This window comes from Caretta caretta, chromosome 14, assembly GCF_965140235.1.
Source record: "Caretta caretta isolate rCarCar2 chromosome 14, rCarCar1.hap1, whole genome shotgun sequence".
Lineage (NCBI taxonomy): Eukaryota > Metazoa > Chordata > Testudines > Cheloniidae > Caretta > Caretta caretta.
This window is the reverse complement of record NC_134219.1, coordinates 14,642,237-14,658,163: the sequence shown is the minus strand read 5'-3', so window position 1 is coordinate 14,658,163 and position 15,927 is coordinate 14,642,237. Positions and strand designations below refer to the sequence as shown.

The following is a 15,927-nucleotide window of genomic DNA, read 5'->3' as shown; positions in this document are numbered from 1 at the left end:
ATTTGAGGCAAAGTCCATGCTCACTTGACCTGTCTCACTTGTAACTTCCAGACTAGCTGCCGTAATTGTGATCGGTACCCACTGGGATGCCAGTGTTAGGGGTTCTTTGGAGAGGCATTTCCGAGCACCATTAGCTCTCTCTGCCCCTGATGGTGGCTTGTAGGGAGTTTGTTTTTATACAAGGCTGCAACTCTGAGAACCCAAGCTCTGAACCTAGTGTGACAAAGCTCTGACCTTGCCTCCGCAGGTCCCGCGTTTCCTGGTGGATTTCACTAGCCTCAGAGGCTCACTGTGACCCTCCACGTAACCCTTCTCTCTCTAGAGAGAAGTGTCACAGTCTACTGAGCCATTTTCATCATAAGCCAGCGAGGGAGGTGAGGAAAAGTTATCCTTCCTTGCACAGTCTCTGTTGTCTCCCCATCTCAGTGATTAATCAGGGGGCAAAGGTGGGGGGAGCCTGGGCCCACCCTCTACTCTGGGCTCCAGCCCAGGGACCCTAATAGTATCAGCTATGGTAGCTGACCTTTTAGAAACATGACATGTACAATTCCCTGGGCTACTTCCCCCACAGCAGTCCTCACTTCCTCAAGTTTCACTTCACCCTTACCTCAGGGCCTCCTTCCTTGTGCCTGATATGGTGCGTACTACTCAGCCTCTCCACCAGCACAATTTCCTCCCACAGCTCCTGACACGCACACCCACCTGACTGGCTGGGAGGCTTTTAACTAGTTTCAGTCAGCCCCTGATTGGCTTCAGATGTCCCAATCAACCTAGCCTTCTCCCTGCCTTCTGGAAAGTTCTTAATTGGCCCCAGGTGTCTTAATTGACCTGGAGCAGCTGCCGTTTCACTTATCCTGGTCCTAGGGATTTGTTTAGCCTGGAGCTAATAGATCTATCTCCCACTACTTTTCCATAGCCATCTGGCCTTGCCCCGTCACACTAGCCAAACCCTTCTTTAGACTGATTTATGTAGAATGGGAGCAGTGAAGGTAGTGGTATTTGCACTTTAATCCATCAGCCTTGGTTAAGTGACATGAAGGATTTTGATAGCAAGAAAGATGGATTGATTGTAAAATTGGGACCTGCCCTTAAATCTTTATATAACCTTTGTACTTGGGAAGGCCTGGATCCAAAGCCTGTTGCAACGAATGGGGGCGGGTCTTTCCAATGACTTCAGTGGGCTTTAGATCAGGCTCTGTGAGCAAAAGGTAAAACAAAGACTGCACCAGCAAAACATGGCTGTTCAAATTGTCTTTATTTCTATTCACTGAGCTCAGTGCTTGAGGCCCTCAATCACGAGGCCAACCACTAGCCTCTGTGCATCCCAGTTCCCCACCTAAGTGCCTTTGGTTAATCAAACACCTGATGTGTTTCTCATCAAACATGGTGCTGTGTATTTTTACTCCCTGATTTGCACACAAGTTAACGCACATTGTTACCTCCTGTACAGACTGTGGAAAGCACAAAGGGGGGTGGGGGTGACAGTAGCATTATTAGTAGTTTATTTTAGGGCTTTCATAGATTCCAAGGCCAGAAGGGACCGTTGTGATCATCTAGTCTGACCTCCTGCATAACACAGGCCAGGGAACTGCCCCTAGCTAGGCTTTCAAAACGGCATGCAATGGATGCCGCAAAAGGATGAGCCGATTCCATTTCATGAAAGAACAAGAAATACACTCAGTAAAAAGCAGGAATGAGGAATGTCAAGTTTAAGCTGAGTGGTAACGATAATGCTTCTCTAGCGCTTTCCACCAGCGGCGCTCGAAATGCCTGTCAGAACGTTCACTGAGCCCACTTCAACGGGGTAAGTGGTTTCATTCCCATTCTACAGATGAGGACATAGAGGCACAGAGCTGTTCATGGCCTGATTTCCAGAGATGCTGAGTGCCCATAGCTCCCTTTGACTTCAGTTAGAGCTGTGGGTGCTCAGTACTTCTGAAAACTGATCCCAGAGGCCCAGATCCTCCAGAGTATTCAGGCGCCTTAGGCCGTGTCTACACTTAAAACACTACAACAGCACAGCTTTGGTGCTCCAGCTGTGCTGGGTAGACGCTCCTACAGCGACGGGAGGGGTTCCCCAGTCGCGGTAATTAATCCGCCTCCCTGAGAGGCGGGGTCTAGGGCAATGGAAGAATTCTTCCGTCCGCCTAACGCGGCCTACACCGGGGGTAAGTCGGCGTAATGAAAAATCCACGCCCCCAAGAGATGTAGCTATGCCGCTGTATGTTTTCTGTGTAGACCAGCCCCAAGTCTCATTGAATTCAATGGGAGTAAGGCCAGGTCTACACTACAAAGTTAGGTTCGACCCAGCTACATCGCTCACGGGTGTGAGAAATCCACCCCCCTGAGTGGCAAAGTTAAATCGACCTAACCCCTGGTGTAGGCAGCTGTAGGCTGGCAGGAGAATTCTGTCAACTTTGCTACTGCCTCTCAGGGAAGTGGATTACCTATGCCAATGGGGAATCCCTTCCTGCCAGCACAGGTAGCATCTACACTGAAGCACTACATCAGCACAGATGCAGCTGCGCCACTGCAGTATTTCAAGTGTAGACAAGTCCTTAAAGAACTAAATATCTTTGAGCATCTGGCCCAAGGTTACATATAGAGTTAGTGTCAGAATCAGGAGCAGAACCTGGATCTGCTCTAACTACTACACTGTGCTCCGTAGGTGTTCATACAAACCTTATACTTCCATGCATCCATGTGAAAAGTGGGCATTTTTATTCGTTTTTGCTTGACCATGGGGCATGTACTTCAGGTATTTCTGTGGCCTCTTCCTCAGATTGCTGATAGGGTTCCTGCCCTTGATTTCAGAGGTTCTGCGGAGTGCATTTCAGTCTGTGCATCATGATGCTGCTCTTATGTTCAGAGGGTTGAAGGTGGAGCTGGTTAAAGTCCCATTATACCTATTATACCTATACCTATTATACCTATTATTCTGGCACTAGCTTGTTTCCGCTGAGCAGTAAGGTATTTTACAGCCCGGTCTAGATTGTTTTGTTTTTCTATGGAGAAAGTTGACACCAGCATGTTCAAAACACAAAACAACTTCCCTTTCAGCTGAAACTCTGCAAGAAATAGGGCTCAGAGGAGTCAAAATGAAAGTGAGCTGGCAGTATCTGTGCCTTTGTTCCCAGGTCTCCCCCATATGGCTACTGCTGTTGTTTCAGCTCCATTTCTCCCTCCCCCACTGGGCGAGGGAGGGTTGGACCTGGTTCAGGATGACACATAAACCTCCAGGAGCCCCCCGACAGAGTGCATTCTGTAGAACACGCCCATGGGCAGGCCGAAGTTCACAATGGCAAACCAGGTGGAGTAACCGTAAAACGACTTCTCCAGTCCGTTCTCGAAGGCGGGGTGCATCCCGAATGCGGGCATGATCCACAGCTAGAAGGGTGGTTATAAAGAGCAAAGGTCAGAGGAGGTTAGGGTGTCCTATACCAGTGGCTCTCAACCTTCCCGGACTACTGTTCCCCTTTCAGGAGTCTGATTTGTCTTGTGTCCCCCCAAGTCTCACCTCATTTAAAGACGGTTTGCTTACAAAATCAGACATAAAAATACAAAAGTGTCACAGCCCCACTATTCCGACAAATTGCTGTCTTTCTCATTGCTACCATACAATTCTAAAATCAACTGGAATATAAATATTGTACTTACATTTCAGTGTATAGTATGTAGAGCAGTATAAACAAGTCATTGTCTGAAATGTTAGTTTGTATGGACTTCGCTAATGCTTTTTATGTAGCCTGTTGTAGAACCTGGCAAATATCTAGCTGAGTTGATGTACCCCATGGAAGACCACTGTATACCCCCAGGGGTACGTGTACCCCTGGTTGAGAATCACTGTCCGATATATATATTCAGCATAGTCCATGGCACTGGGTAGGCTCAAAAGCCTAATGGACGCAGGGCTGGTTGAGGCAGTCACTGGTGTATCTCTGATTAATGGAGCAAGTCATCTCCCTAACAGAAGACATCTCAGAGGGATGTTTCCTCTCCTTACACTACTGCAGTCTCTGCCAAGTAAAACCATGTCTCTAATATAACCCCGCCTGGAGACCTAGTAACAACACAGTTGCCCCCATAGCCTGGTTCAGCTTTTCTCATGTATCTGGCATGAGGAACTTGGAAAATGTAGCATTTTTATGACTATTTTGCATGACTCGGTTTCCCTGTTGTATTGTGGCCTGACTGCATGCATAAAGCGAACTCATAGGTGGCTGTGAAGGGGGAGTTATAGAACTGAGCAGGCCGGGTAAAACACTGACGGCCTCTCAGGTCCCCAGCTTCAACGGAGTTAAGATAACAAAGGCCGGGCCAACAGCTGGCAGCAGAAGTTACCTCGCTGACTTCATCCAGGCTAGGATGTTTTACTCTTCCCAAGGCTAAGCCTGGCATCCAAAGGCCTGTTAAAAAGGTTCCCATTGCAGAAAAGGGGGGATTTTTGCAAGGGGATGAGTTGAGAAAAGCTGGCCAGGATGTATCACTGAAAAAGCTGAGAGGACTCACTCAGAGGCAGAGGAAGCAGGCTGGAAGCAATGAGCAGTTTCTCCCAACTCTGAGATGGGGAATCAGCCAGACCCGTTGGAGCTTTGGCTGGAGAGGTGGAAGTTGGGTAAAGGACTATGCAAGTAGGTCTTTAAATCTACTTCTGTTAGCACTGTGTACCTTAGGGGGCAGAATAAATCACGCTTTGTTTTGAAGAAGCTGCTTCTGTCTCCCTGCAAATGCACACTGCCACAGGCTCCCAATGAGCCACGCTTGCCCGGGTCAGCCCACTGCAAAATCAGTCACAGTTGGTACTGGGGGATGTATCCCAGGTCCTGGTCTAAGCGTGGGCGGACTGCAGAATTCCACCTGGGGAGTGGTAAAGGCCTGACCCCCGTGGGTATGCACTCAAAGACACTCTGAGAAGGGACAGCAGTACAGCTAGCCTGGTAACCATGACAGATGGGAACTACCCAAGTTTTAATCGCATCCTCAAGCCAATGTTATAGCTCTGTCCAAAGTTTTAATCACAGTTCAAGGATGTGGTTAAGGTCCTGCCTGCTCCGTTCAATAGGAATGTGTTGTATCTGGCTGTGTGGGCACAGATGTCATTGCAGACAGGTCCTAATACTGGAGACTCTTGATGACAAGGACCCACTACTATCCGCTGTGCTTCCCACTCTCCTCGTTAGGCACTTTTTATTCAACACCAAATGTGTCTAATAATGTCTAATATAGCTAAAATCAGGGCATCTGAGGGGTTTTTAGCTGCCTACATTTTGTGAAAATCTTCCCCCCTCCCCCCCGAACCAGTACAGAAAATCTAGCCATGCTGGAGTCATTCACTTTAAAAAGGGTTAAGGAAGTGAGAGGCTAACAGGAAACCTTGTCTGCATGGTAGCACGAGCCTCAGTCCTGGTGTGTAAGAGTTTACTAGCAGGCCTAGGAAATGTGGATGAAGGAAGGATGGATGGTTCAAAGGAAAGAGAAGGTAGGGGTGGACAGGTGTGTGTGTGTGAGAGAGAGAAAATGTAGAACCAAGTATACTCATTATATACTGGTATACTCATTCTCATTCCAGAGGGATACTCACTATGATGTTGCACAAGACCAGGAAGATTGAGATCTCCTTTAGGGCTTTTCTCTTCCAGTTCAGGTGGCCATAGGTATGGCTGTTGGCATGCGAAACCCTCCTGATCTCCTCTCGTATCTCTAGTGGGTAAACTCTTCTTGGGTCACAGCCTTCACGCTTCTCGCCTTCTTTTGCCTCCGTCTCTTCATTGCCAGGGGGCGGCATGGGCTCCTGGATGGTGTGTGACATGGCCGTCTCTTCACTGGATGGACCTGAGTGCTGTGTGTGGGGCCCAGCCAGGTTGGCACCAGGATCCTCCACCAAAGGCTGCCGGTGAATCCCCTCAATAATGAAGATGTTCTGCGTGATGTGCTGAATGATGAGGCTGACCGCGTAGGTCAGGGTGAGTCTGTTCAGCAGGTCTCCGGGGTTGGTGGCCACAATGGCAACAATGGAGAAGTAAGAAATGAGAATCTGGCCTAGGGCTGCTCCCATAAGCAGGATTACATCCAAGCTTCGGGTTGGGTTTTTCAGAGTATCTAGCTCACGCTCTTCCAAGCGATGGATGACCGTCCCAGCCAAGGCACTCACAGTCATTGTTGGTAGAAGCATGACATGGTAGGAATAATACATCACAAAGGCCTCCTGGCTAGGCGCTGAGGTGGTAGCCTGGATTTGGTAGGTCAGGAAGATGCAGATCCCAAGCAACAATGCAGATATGCCCAGCACGAGCCCGTAAAAGATGCCACGGAGCTTGAACTTGGGCTTGGCATGAATGGCCTGTTGGGGAGGGATGTTCCTACCCACGTTCTTCCACATGACGAACAGCATGGAGCTGCCGATGAGGCAGTATTCCATGTTGAAGGGGTACAGCAAGATGTAGCCCTTCTGGAAGATGCGGCAGGCTGTTGTGTTTGGACACATGCATGAGCTGGTCTTGTTGCCTGGAGTGAGGGAAGAGGAAGGGGGTCATTTGGGAGGCACGAGTAGCCTGGGAAGTTTTTTTGTCTATTTCCTGGCTACCTGCAGTGAGTTCCTACATACCTGCCTGCCCCAGAAAGCCTAACGATCTGCATGAAGCCAAGTGAGCCTTTAAGACTGGGGCGGGAGGTGTTCAGTATAATAACACTTTGCCCTTCCCATGCTCAACTAATCAGACCTCCCAGTCCACTCTGGAAGAGGGGTAATATTAGTTTCTCCATTTGTATAAGACACAGACAGGTGAAGTCACCTATCCAAGGCCACACAGCATGCCAGTGGCAAAGCCAGGATCAGTGCTAAGGCTTTTCTGGTTCCTATCTCCCTGCTCAATCCACTAAACTCTCTTCACATGCATCTGGGAGGTTAAGACCCCCTGGTAAAGGTCTACAACATTGACCTGAGGATTTGAGGTTTCTGCTGTGTCATGATGAATTAGTTACGTAGGGAGCTGATGGGGATCTCTCTCTCTCTCTCTCTCTCTCTCAGGAAGGAGAGACCGGACCCAGTCCCGACCATGACTACATGTAGACCTTGCCCTGTGTGTAACATGTATTCTCTTTCCTTCCCTAGCTAGATGTTCTCCCAGGAGATCTCTTTATCTCCAAATTTTAGTGGCTAAATAGCTTTCCAGGCAAATCATCACGTTCCAAATGACCCTCAAACTGCAGTACAAATCATTCAAAAAAATCTAGATCTCTATGAGCGACCTCAACCTATAGCTAAGCAAAACTTCCTCTTTTCCCGGAAAAACAGACACCAACTCCTTGTGCTTTAGTGAAGACATGCATCCCAGTGGAGATGATCCAGAAAACTGAATGGCTGGGGCCAAGGGCTAGTGCTGACCTCATGGATTCTCCATCCTACCTACCTACCTGTTGCTATTAAGATGTAGGGTGACCAGACAACAACTGTGAAAAAACGGGACAAGGGGTGGGGGGCAATAGGCGCCTATATAAGAAAAAGTTGCAAAAAAACGGGACTGTCCCTATAAAAACGGGACATCTGGTCACCCAATTAAGAAGCAGTGAAGAGTGAGCCATTCTGGAAAATTCTACACAAGACCTTTGAGTGCAGATTCAATTTCCCTGTGAATAGAGTCGTTGGTCACCGCTAACAGCCAGAGCAGGAGATCTGTGGCCATGGTCAGCATCAGCCCACATCTGTAAAAGGGGAAGAGCACTTTTACAATGTGTCACCTGAGAGCGTCTCTTATGGTCTTTTGCCCTTAGCTCCTCCTTGCTTTATGGCGCGCACACACATTCTCCATCCTGTATGGTACCACCTGGACTCACATGGGCACACCCACCCACACCTGTGCTTACGCATACACTCGTGCATGCACATTTGTATTTGTACACATAAGCACACCCATTCCTGCACAGTCATAGCCATTCCCACTTGCAGTAATTGGCACAGGTTCTCACGTGCACTAGACTTACAACTGAACTCTTAAACCAGGGGCGAACTGTGCCCATTGGGGCTTGCAGCTGTCACAGGAACATGTGATGGCGAGAAGAAAGCTAGCTAACCCATGTAGACGTAATGAAAATGGGCGAGGTCAAGTCAAAACCTAGTGCCTCAGCAAGCACATGCAGTAGAAAGATTCTTGAGGTTGGGGGTTGGTTTGTGAAATCTCTCATCCTTTAATGATGAATTTTCCTGCTCGGTGGAATTGGCAGTAATCCTGCTGGCCACCAGCACTGGCATGGATGTCAGCTCTAATGTGTGTGCTGCAGTTGTGTACTTCTATCTGCAAGGATTGCGCTTCTCCAATGTAATCTACAACCTCCTATTCATGCTGACTAGGTCATTATCCTCCACTGGGGAAATTCAAGTGGACTGGAGATGGGATTAGGAAATCAAACTGGCTGATGCCACACAGACCAAACAAGAAGATGGCTCAGAGGGCAAAGCCCATCCGAGGCCCATTTGGAAGAGGAACAAATTGATCTGCCTTGCTTTTAAATATAAAATCCTTCAGTTTTAAGAAACAAAGATCTTTAAAGCTGAAATGCAGATTATAAGACACTCATGGGTGGGCTGCTGAGGAAGGGAAAGTGGAGTCAGAAAGGCCTGGTATGGGAGTGTTCAAAGTAACATGAAGGGCTATTAAACAAGGCCCCTCCTTCTCTCGTCCTACCTGGTGAGGTTGTGCTGCACTTGGGTACAGTCCTTACAGTGACGCCATAAAAGGTATGTCTGAAAGCAACAGAAACAATCAAATTAACCTATTGTAAACCTGGCATCAGGCGTGTGTGCAAAGATGTGCGGGAGCGGGAGCCTGTGCAAATGCAAGCATCTGAGTGGGAATGCTTGTGACTCTGTGTGTGAACGGGTGCAGGAGTGCTTGAGCTTATGTGTGCAAAGACATCCATTTTGCAGCATCTGCATGTGGGCAAACGTACTGTCTAAAGTGCAGTCAGCTGTTTAACTACACTTGTGGTTTGATGTTGGAAATAATATTCAAGAAACCAAATAACCAAGCTTAGCCATTTAATACCTATTGCTCTGCTCTCTCCAGGAAGCGGCTCTCTGGCAGCCTGCAGTTCATCTTACACAGAAGGGATGCTCTGAAGTAGGCATTTAAATTGGCCATATTTATAGTCTGGTGGTTTACAAACTAAAATCACTTTATACATCACCCAAGACTAAAATCCACCAATTAGCTTTTCACCTTGTTGTTCTGTATTAACTTCTTCCTGCCTTATCTTTTGTTTTGGATCCCACATTCCAGATGCTAGGAGGGGCCGTGAAGTCACAATACAGCCTGTACTAGGACACACCATTCGTGTATCTTGTCCTTGACAGGTTCCCTATTTGCTAATGCCAAAAGCGACGTTTAGATTTGTGGAGTATTATGGGATAGATGGATAGATAGCAGGACAGAAGTGAGCCGAATACGAGTTAGTGAGCAGAACTGTCCCACATTCATATTTAATATAACATACGCAGTATTAATACCATGTGCAGAATACCTATTAATATGTGTGTGGGGGGGGAACATATCTGGCTACATCTACACTACACACCAGTGCTGGCGGCATGTGGTGTACGTGTAGCTACAAGCACAGTGAAAAGCAGGGATGTGGCCACCCTGTAGTAGTGTGTAACAACATGCATCAGTGGAAGCCTCTGGCAGTGGGAAGGCAGTGGAAGAAGGCTTCAGCAGCTCCCTGCTGCCAAAGCCTTTCACTGGTGGGAGGAAAGGCTCTGGTGCGGGGGAAGCAACTTGAAAACCCCCTGGCCGGAGCCTTTCCCTGCTGCCAGAGTCTTTCCCTGCAGCGGGAAAAGACTCCAGCAGTAGGGAGGCAGCAGACACTCCACTGCTAAAAATTGCAGTGTAAACAGGGAGGCAGAGTAGAGAAAGTGTAGGGTTTGTACTCACATATGTCTCCGCACCCTTCAGGGGTGTCTTTACGTGCCTAAGCCGTGCCTCACAGTCTACCCTGCTACTTAGACCCATGCTAGGCGGGATACGCGGGTATGTAACATGCCGCCAAAGGAAGCATGCAGCATAGATGTACCATAGGTCTGGCTAACGTGCAACTGTATACATGTGTGAATGTGAGGGCGCATGTATGTATGAATCTAATCCTAAAAGAGAGACTTGAAACTATATTTCCTTTTGCTCTGCTAGGCACAGGAGTTTGCTTCTCAAAGAATCTGGGGAATTTGCATATATGGTTTAGGTCAGAGAAATGTCATAGTTTACAGAATTTCTGGTTGCAAAGCACGTCTAAATCATTTAAATGGGAAATTGATTTTGCCATTGGGGTTTGGCCATTGCTAACAGAGAGAAATCGTGATTTCAAATGGAAAAGCTTCCTGGGGGACATCGGTACAGAAACAACTGTCTGGGCTGTTGAGGGGCAATATACCAGATTTTCACTTATCTCTGTCTCTTTACTGACTTTGCAGAAGGAAGTAGGGGAATTTCTGCTAAATTCCATGATAGATTTATTGTTTTTATCACAGTAATGATTTCATTTTACTTTTATGTCTTTGAGTACTATTTGTGCCACATGTATTGGCCCTGTATGTGGTTTGGTATTTAAAACAATAACTGATACTAAAAATACCTTTAACAAGAAACCCCTACCTCTGATCTCTCCCTCCCTTCCCTGCCTCCCAGCTATACGGCAGAGTGACTGGATTCCAGAGAAGATGACGTTCCATACCTGAATGCAAACAAAGATGATTTCTATGCACAGGAACAGGATTTCCAGTTGGGATTTGCAATGTATGAGGTTGATGTCATATCCAATCCTGAACACATGCAGGAAGATGGCACAGATTCCAAACAGCACTAGAGACCCTGTCCAAACAGCAAAACCAAATGAGCAAGGGTCCATACATGGAGTAAGCTGAAACTGGTACAGGTTTAGTAACCATCACCACATCTGCTTTCATGCTTCCTGTGCTTGGGGGGACTGGGAGAGTTCTAGTTTTGGGACTTCGGGGGTGGGCTTGAATTCAAATCCTGGATCCAGGTGCCCTGAAATTTGGGAAAATTTGAAAATCCCGTGATTGTTTGGGGGGTGGGGAACTCTGAATTCCGATTTTTGAACATTTGGGTTTGGCAATACTGGCTCAGTCTCGAATGAAGCTACTTGAACAATGCATGCCATTTGCCTGGACTACATGTGTGTGGGGCGGGGCGGCAATCCACCCATGATGGTGGCGGGAATTCGACTCTTCTTCTGTCGCCGGCGGCAATACGGTGGCCGCACCATCACTCTGCCTCCGGGTTCAGCGGCAAAAACGCTGGCGCCGGCCCTGAGCAGTAGAGACTAGGTCACTGGGAGTGAGGTTTTCTGTGTAGAAATCTAGCTGCGCTGGATATTGCTCAGTAAAGCTTTGAGGGTCAAATTTTCAAAGCTGTTTAGGTGTTTAAGGATGCCCCTACTGGGCTTCTCAGCAGCACTGGTGGAAAGCTGAGTGAAGAACTGAGTTTTCAGTTTGGTGGGTGAACCAAAAAAAATTTTTTTTAATGTTTTTGTTTCAAGTTCACGTTGCAACACAACATCTGGACGGTGTTTTCCTTCCCGAACTACGTGCCAAATTTGACTCAATTTTGCGAATAGCTTCAGCCAACCCCCAAACCGCATCTTTTGGCAAATCAACTAAATTATTTGGCCAAAAACTGTCTCCCAGCTCTAGCTTGGCCCCTCGCTCCCACTGATTTCAACGTAACATGCTTAACTCCCATTGAAATCAAGGGGAGGTAGGTGCCGAACTCAGGTACGGGCTTCTAAGGATCCCCCTAGGCACCTAACTGCATCTTTAAGTGCCTAAATACCCTTTGAAAATCTGGCCCTTAGTGCTTCATTTTATTCCTGAGCTTGTGCACTAATTAAAATGTCCCAATAAACTAAGGACAGAGCAATTTGGAGGTGTCATTTTATAAGCTAAAGCGGGCTGGGCCTGGTCAGGACTTGGCTGGGAGCTCCACGAGGAAAACCCCGGTGCTGCAAGAAGGGGATTCGCTAAGCAGAAATCTTCCTTTTGAATCTGTATGAGCCAGAGCGCCAGCATGGCATGAAGGGGAGGACAGTCCTCTGCTGCAAAAAATGCTGTTAGAGGTAATGGTGTCTGTCCCCTTTGTGATCACTAAAGGTAGGTCTACGCTGCAATGAAATACCTGCAGCTGATTCGGGTTCAGGCAGCGAGGCTATAAAATTGCAGCATAGACCCTGTGAATGGGGAAAAAGAAAAGGAGTACTTGTGGCACCTTAGAGACTAACCAATTTATTTGAGCATGAGCTTTCGTGAGCTACAGCTCACTTCATCGGATGCATACCGTGGAAACTGCAGCAGACTTTATATACACACAGAGAATATGAAACAATACCTCCTCCCACCCCTCTGTCCTGCTGGTAATAGCTTATCTAAAGTGATCATCAAGTTGGGCCATTTCCAGCACAAATCCAGGTTTTCTCACCCTCCACCCCCCCCCCCACAAATTCACTCTCCTGCTGGTGATAGCCCATCCAAAGTGACAACTCTCTACACAATGTGCATGATAATCAAGTTGGGCCATTGAGTCCCAGACCCTGGGTTCCAGCCGGAGCCTGAACATCTACACCGCAATCTACAGCCTGAGCGCTGCTAGCCCAGGCAGCTGACGTGGTCCAGCTGCAGGTGTTGAGTTGCAGTGTAGACACCTGTGAGGTCCCCAGGTTCTCACTTTGCAAGGGGAAGGATGATGTGGTTAGTTTCCTGGATAAATTCCAAGGTGGACAGTTACACTCTGCTGTCCTGAATGCCTTCCGGAGCTCCAGCTGCATGCAGGAGCCTTGGGCTCCTGGCCCGGGGCTGTCTTAGAACAACAGCCCTGGCACTTCCCTGGTGTCTTTTCATCAGAGGGTCTCAAAGCAGTTGACCATCATCCAGGACCTGAAGCCTCACAGCACCCATGTGAGGCAGGGAAGTCGTATGACCCTAGTCATTCAGATGGGGAAACTGAGACATGGAGGTGAAAAGGGGTGGGGAAGAGATGAAGTGACTTGCCCAAGGTTACAGCTTGAGACAGGCCAGATCACCTCATTCCCTGCGCGCTAACTGGTAGGAAATGCTGGGTTGCCATGCCAGAGGTGGCAGCATTTTGATGGTAGGTGAAGTGGTGCCTTGTGTGTAAAGTGGTCTGAGTGCGAGGCACTGAACAAAGGTAAGGGGGTTGTGTGCACCACTTACCCTGCACCCAGACTGGCCCAGCATGGGAGTCCCTGTACAGCACCGCATGGGGCTTCCTGCTGGTACACAGCAAGTAGTAAATGATCCAGCAGAGCGACAGGATCTTGAGGATGGAGAGGAAGATCCCGACGTCGCGCCAGGTAATTGCCACCCTGTTGAAAGCCATGCTGCTGATGAAGGCGCAGCCCAGAAACACCACGTTCATGGCCAGCAGCCCCGAGAACAGCTGCCCGGCCTTCCCAGCCTGCGTGTCATTGTGGAGCAGAGAGGAGCAGCTCCGGTGCAGCCAGGACTTCTCAGAGCGGATCTTCCAGGCTTTGGGCTGCACTGACACTGATTCTTCACCGTCAGTATCCTGGTTAAGGTGCCTCTGCTGCGCAGCTTCCTTGCCAGCCATGTCTCAGCAGCCACGATTTTCTGCTGTCTGGTCAGAAGAAGAGTTCACGCTGGGATCCCCTGCCTGGTTAAACAAATGGAGATTGAGAAGAACGCCAATGGAAAGGATGTTGGGGCTGCTGCTGTTTACATACTGAGCCACTTGGCTTCACATGGAGAAAAAGTCACATGTGAGACGAGTTTGGTGGCCTCAGTTTAGTCCCTGGCACAATTTATCTACATAAATCCTCCCAGGACAAGCCTTGAGTGCAAGAAAAGCAAGTGCCCCTGGGGACCCTCCTTGTTTAGGGCCTCTGCCCCTTGTGCATGCTTTGCAGCTTGCGGGAGGATTTCATCTTTCCTCTTGGGCAGCGGGATCAGAGAAGGAGGAAACGGCTCACTGCCAGACCCTCTTAGCTGTAGGGTCAGATGTTAAAAGTGGCCTCACCCTTACCAGCAAAGATCCCCCCAGAATGAAGGAAAGATGAAAACAGATGTCTGGTTAAAGGCAGTTTGGCATGTTCCATGCATTATTCTTTGCATTCTGCATGTGTGATCCTGGCCCTTTGTCAAGTCTGGATACTCCCATGTGACCATCACATGTGCTTGGAAGAACTGTGCGGCCAGCTGAAGTTTTTGTTGCTGATTAAGGTACCTTTAGGCATTGGGGTGGGGTACCAAAGACAGGCAGCACTATTCACACCCTGCTCCCCAGACTTCTTCCAAGTCCACCTCTGCATCCAGGTTTTCAGCTTGTTTCATGATAAGTATCTAGATCAGCCGCAAAGTTTGGATCCGTATCAGAACTTCTCCAAAGTTCAGGGTTATCTGGTTGTGAGATTTCGACTGAGGCCCATCTCTGCCAACAATTACACCATGCTATTCTTATTGAATGCATGAGACAACCAGCCTGCATGTGTCTGAGGAGCATAAAGCACATTTCAAAGATGTGTGAGACTTTCCCGGGCCTGCACCAGTTTGTCAACAAAAGATCCTGACTGCCCTCTCCCCCCATCCTACCCCCAAGTCATATCTCAGGGAGGGGGCAGAGCTGGAAGACTCTTCTCACTCCCCCCTCGAAATGCAGTGGGAGATGGTAGAATAAATACCTGGAGCTTGTCCCTTGAAGATGGTCAATTTTGAACAGAGAAGGGCCCAAATCAACACCCACAGGTCTGAGCGTGCCCAAACTTCGGGGCACTTTTCAGTTTGGATCTAGCTGGAGTTTACAGCAAGAATTGTGGGAGAACAGCAGCCACCGAGACAGAGACAATGCAGTCCATAAATGGGAATTATGTTTAAAATGGTGCTTAAATGAGTTCTTATGATGCAGCCCTTGAGAGCTAAGAAAACGTTCTGTTCAAAGCTGGTGAAAAGACCCGGCTAGATACTAAAAGATCCAGCATGATTTGCTCTGTTAGTGGGGTAATTTATACACATGTGAAGTCTCTTCCAAGCAATGGACCCAGGCTGATTCAGCTGCTCCAGGCAGCTTAAATATACCCGGGGAAAGCAGATCCCTGGGCAATCAGGGGCTTGCTCACTGGACAAATCTCATTCTGATCGAAAGGGATCCATAGCGATAGAAGACAAACCCAACCCCTCACTTTGTCAGGGGGGTGGAAATGCCAGAACCGCCCTCTCCCCACTTTATCAGGGTGATGATAAATCCCTCCTGGCTTGTGGGGGGGGGGTACGCGGTCCCAGACCCAGGCATCCTTAGAAAGGACATAGTCTCAGAGCCAAATTTCAGCAGCTGGTGCTAATCCCACCCTCACTCCCTCAGGGGGTGATCCGTAGAGCAAGGGGTGTTAGGGAGAGACAGGGTGGAGACACTTCCTAACTGGAACTACCTCCAGAATAACAGAATCAAAATACATCCATCCTGCTGGAGAGGATTCCCCAAGCCAGCAGAAAAGGGACCCAGCAGGAAGTGCAGGACCACGTCCAACCTTTCCGCCAATTCCCAGGAATGACCCAGAGAAAGGAGACGCCGAGAAGAGGTGTCCATACTGGCCAGAGTTCTCTATTACATTCTTACCTCCACACGGCTGGTGAGATCCGCAGGGTGGAAGCAGCAACTGGTGGGACCCGTTTTACATTCTCCAGGCACGCAAAGCTAAAATCACCCCCCGCCCCGCAATGACTGCCGTTCAGCCCCGGCCCTCTCCAGGCTTCTCTAAAGAGCTGCGACAGGCAGGCAAGGGCTGCCAACTGGAAAGTGGAACCTGGGCTCTCACAGCACATTGATTTTTGCCTGTTTACTTTTGGAATATTATTGTCATTATATTAATGACCTCGCTGAGAGGCTCATTAGC

General features: G+C 48.5%; 1 protein-coding gene across 1 annotated transcript; it reads right to left on the bottom strand.

Annotated features, from left to right (window-relative positions):
• Positions 1-3,216: 3,216 nt before the first annotated feature.
• OTOP3 (otopetrin 3) lies at positions 3,217-13,631 on the bottom strand. Its single transcript, XM_048817391.2, has 8 exons — positions 13,235-13,631; positions 10,720-10,856; positions 8,682-8,740; positions 7,604-7,701; positions 7,414-7,449; positions 5,869-6,504; positions 5,582-5,748; positions 3,217-3,387 (listed from the first exon to the last, which is right to left on the bottom strand). Exons 1-8 carry the CDS (start codon positions 13,629-13,631, stop codon positions 3,217-3,219), a joined length of 1,701 nt encoding a protein of 566 aa, XP_048673348.2.
• Between the last annotated feature and the right edge of the window lie 2,296 nt (positions 13,632-15,927).

Coding starts and splice junctions, on each gene's coding strand:
- OTOP3 (XM_048817391.2), bottom strand. CDS start 13,631: ATGGCTGGCAAGGAAGCTGCGCAGCAGAGGCACCTTAACCAGGATACT. Junction 5,749..5,868: donor GCCTTTGGTGGAGGATCCTG/GTGCCAACCTGG, acceptor CGGAGGCAAAAG/AAGGCGAGAAGCGTGAAGGC. Junction 3,388..5,581: donor TGGTCTTGTGCAACATCATA/GTGAGTATCCCT, acceptor CCACCCTTCTAG/CTGTGGATCATGCCCGCATT.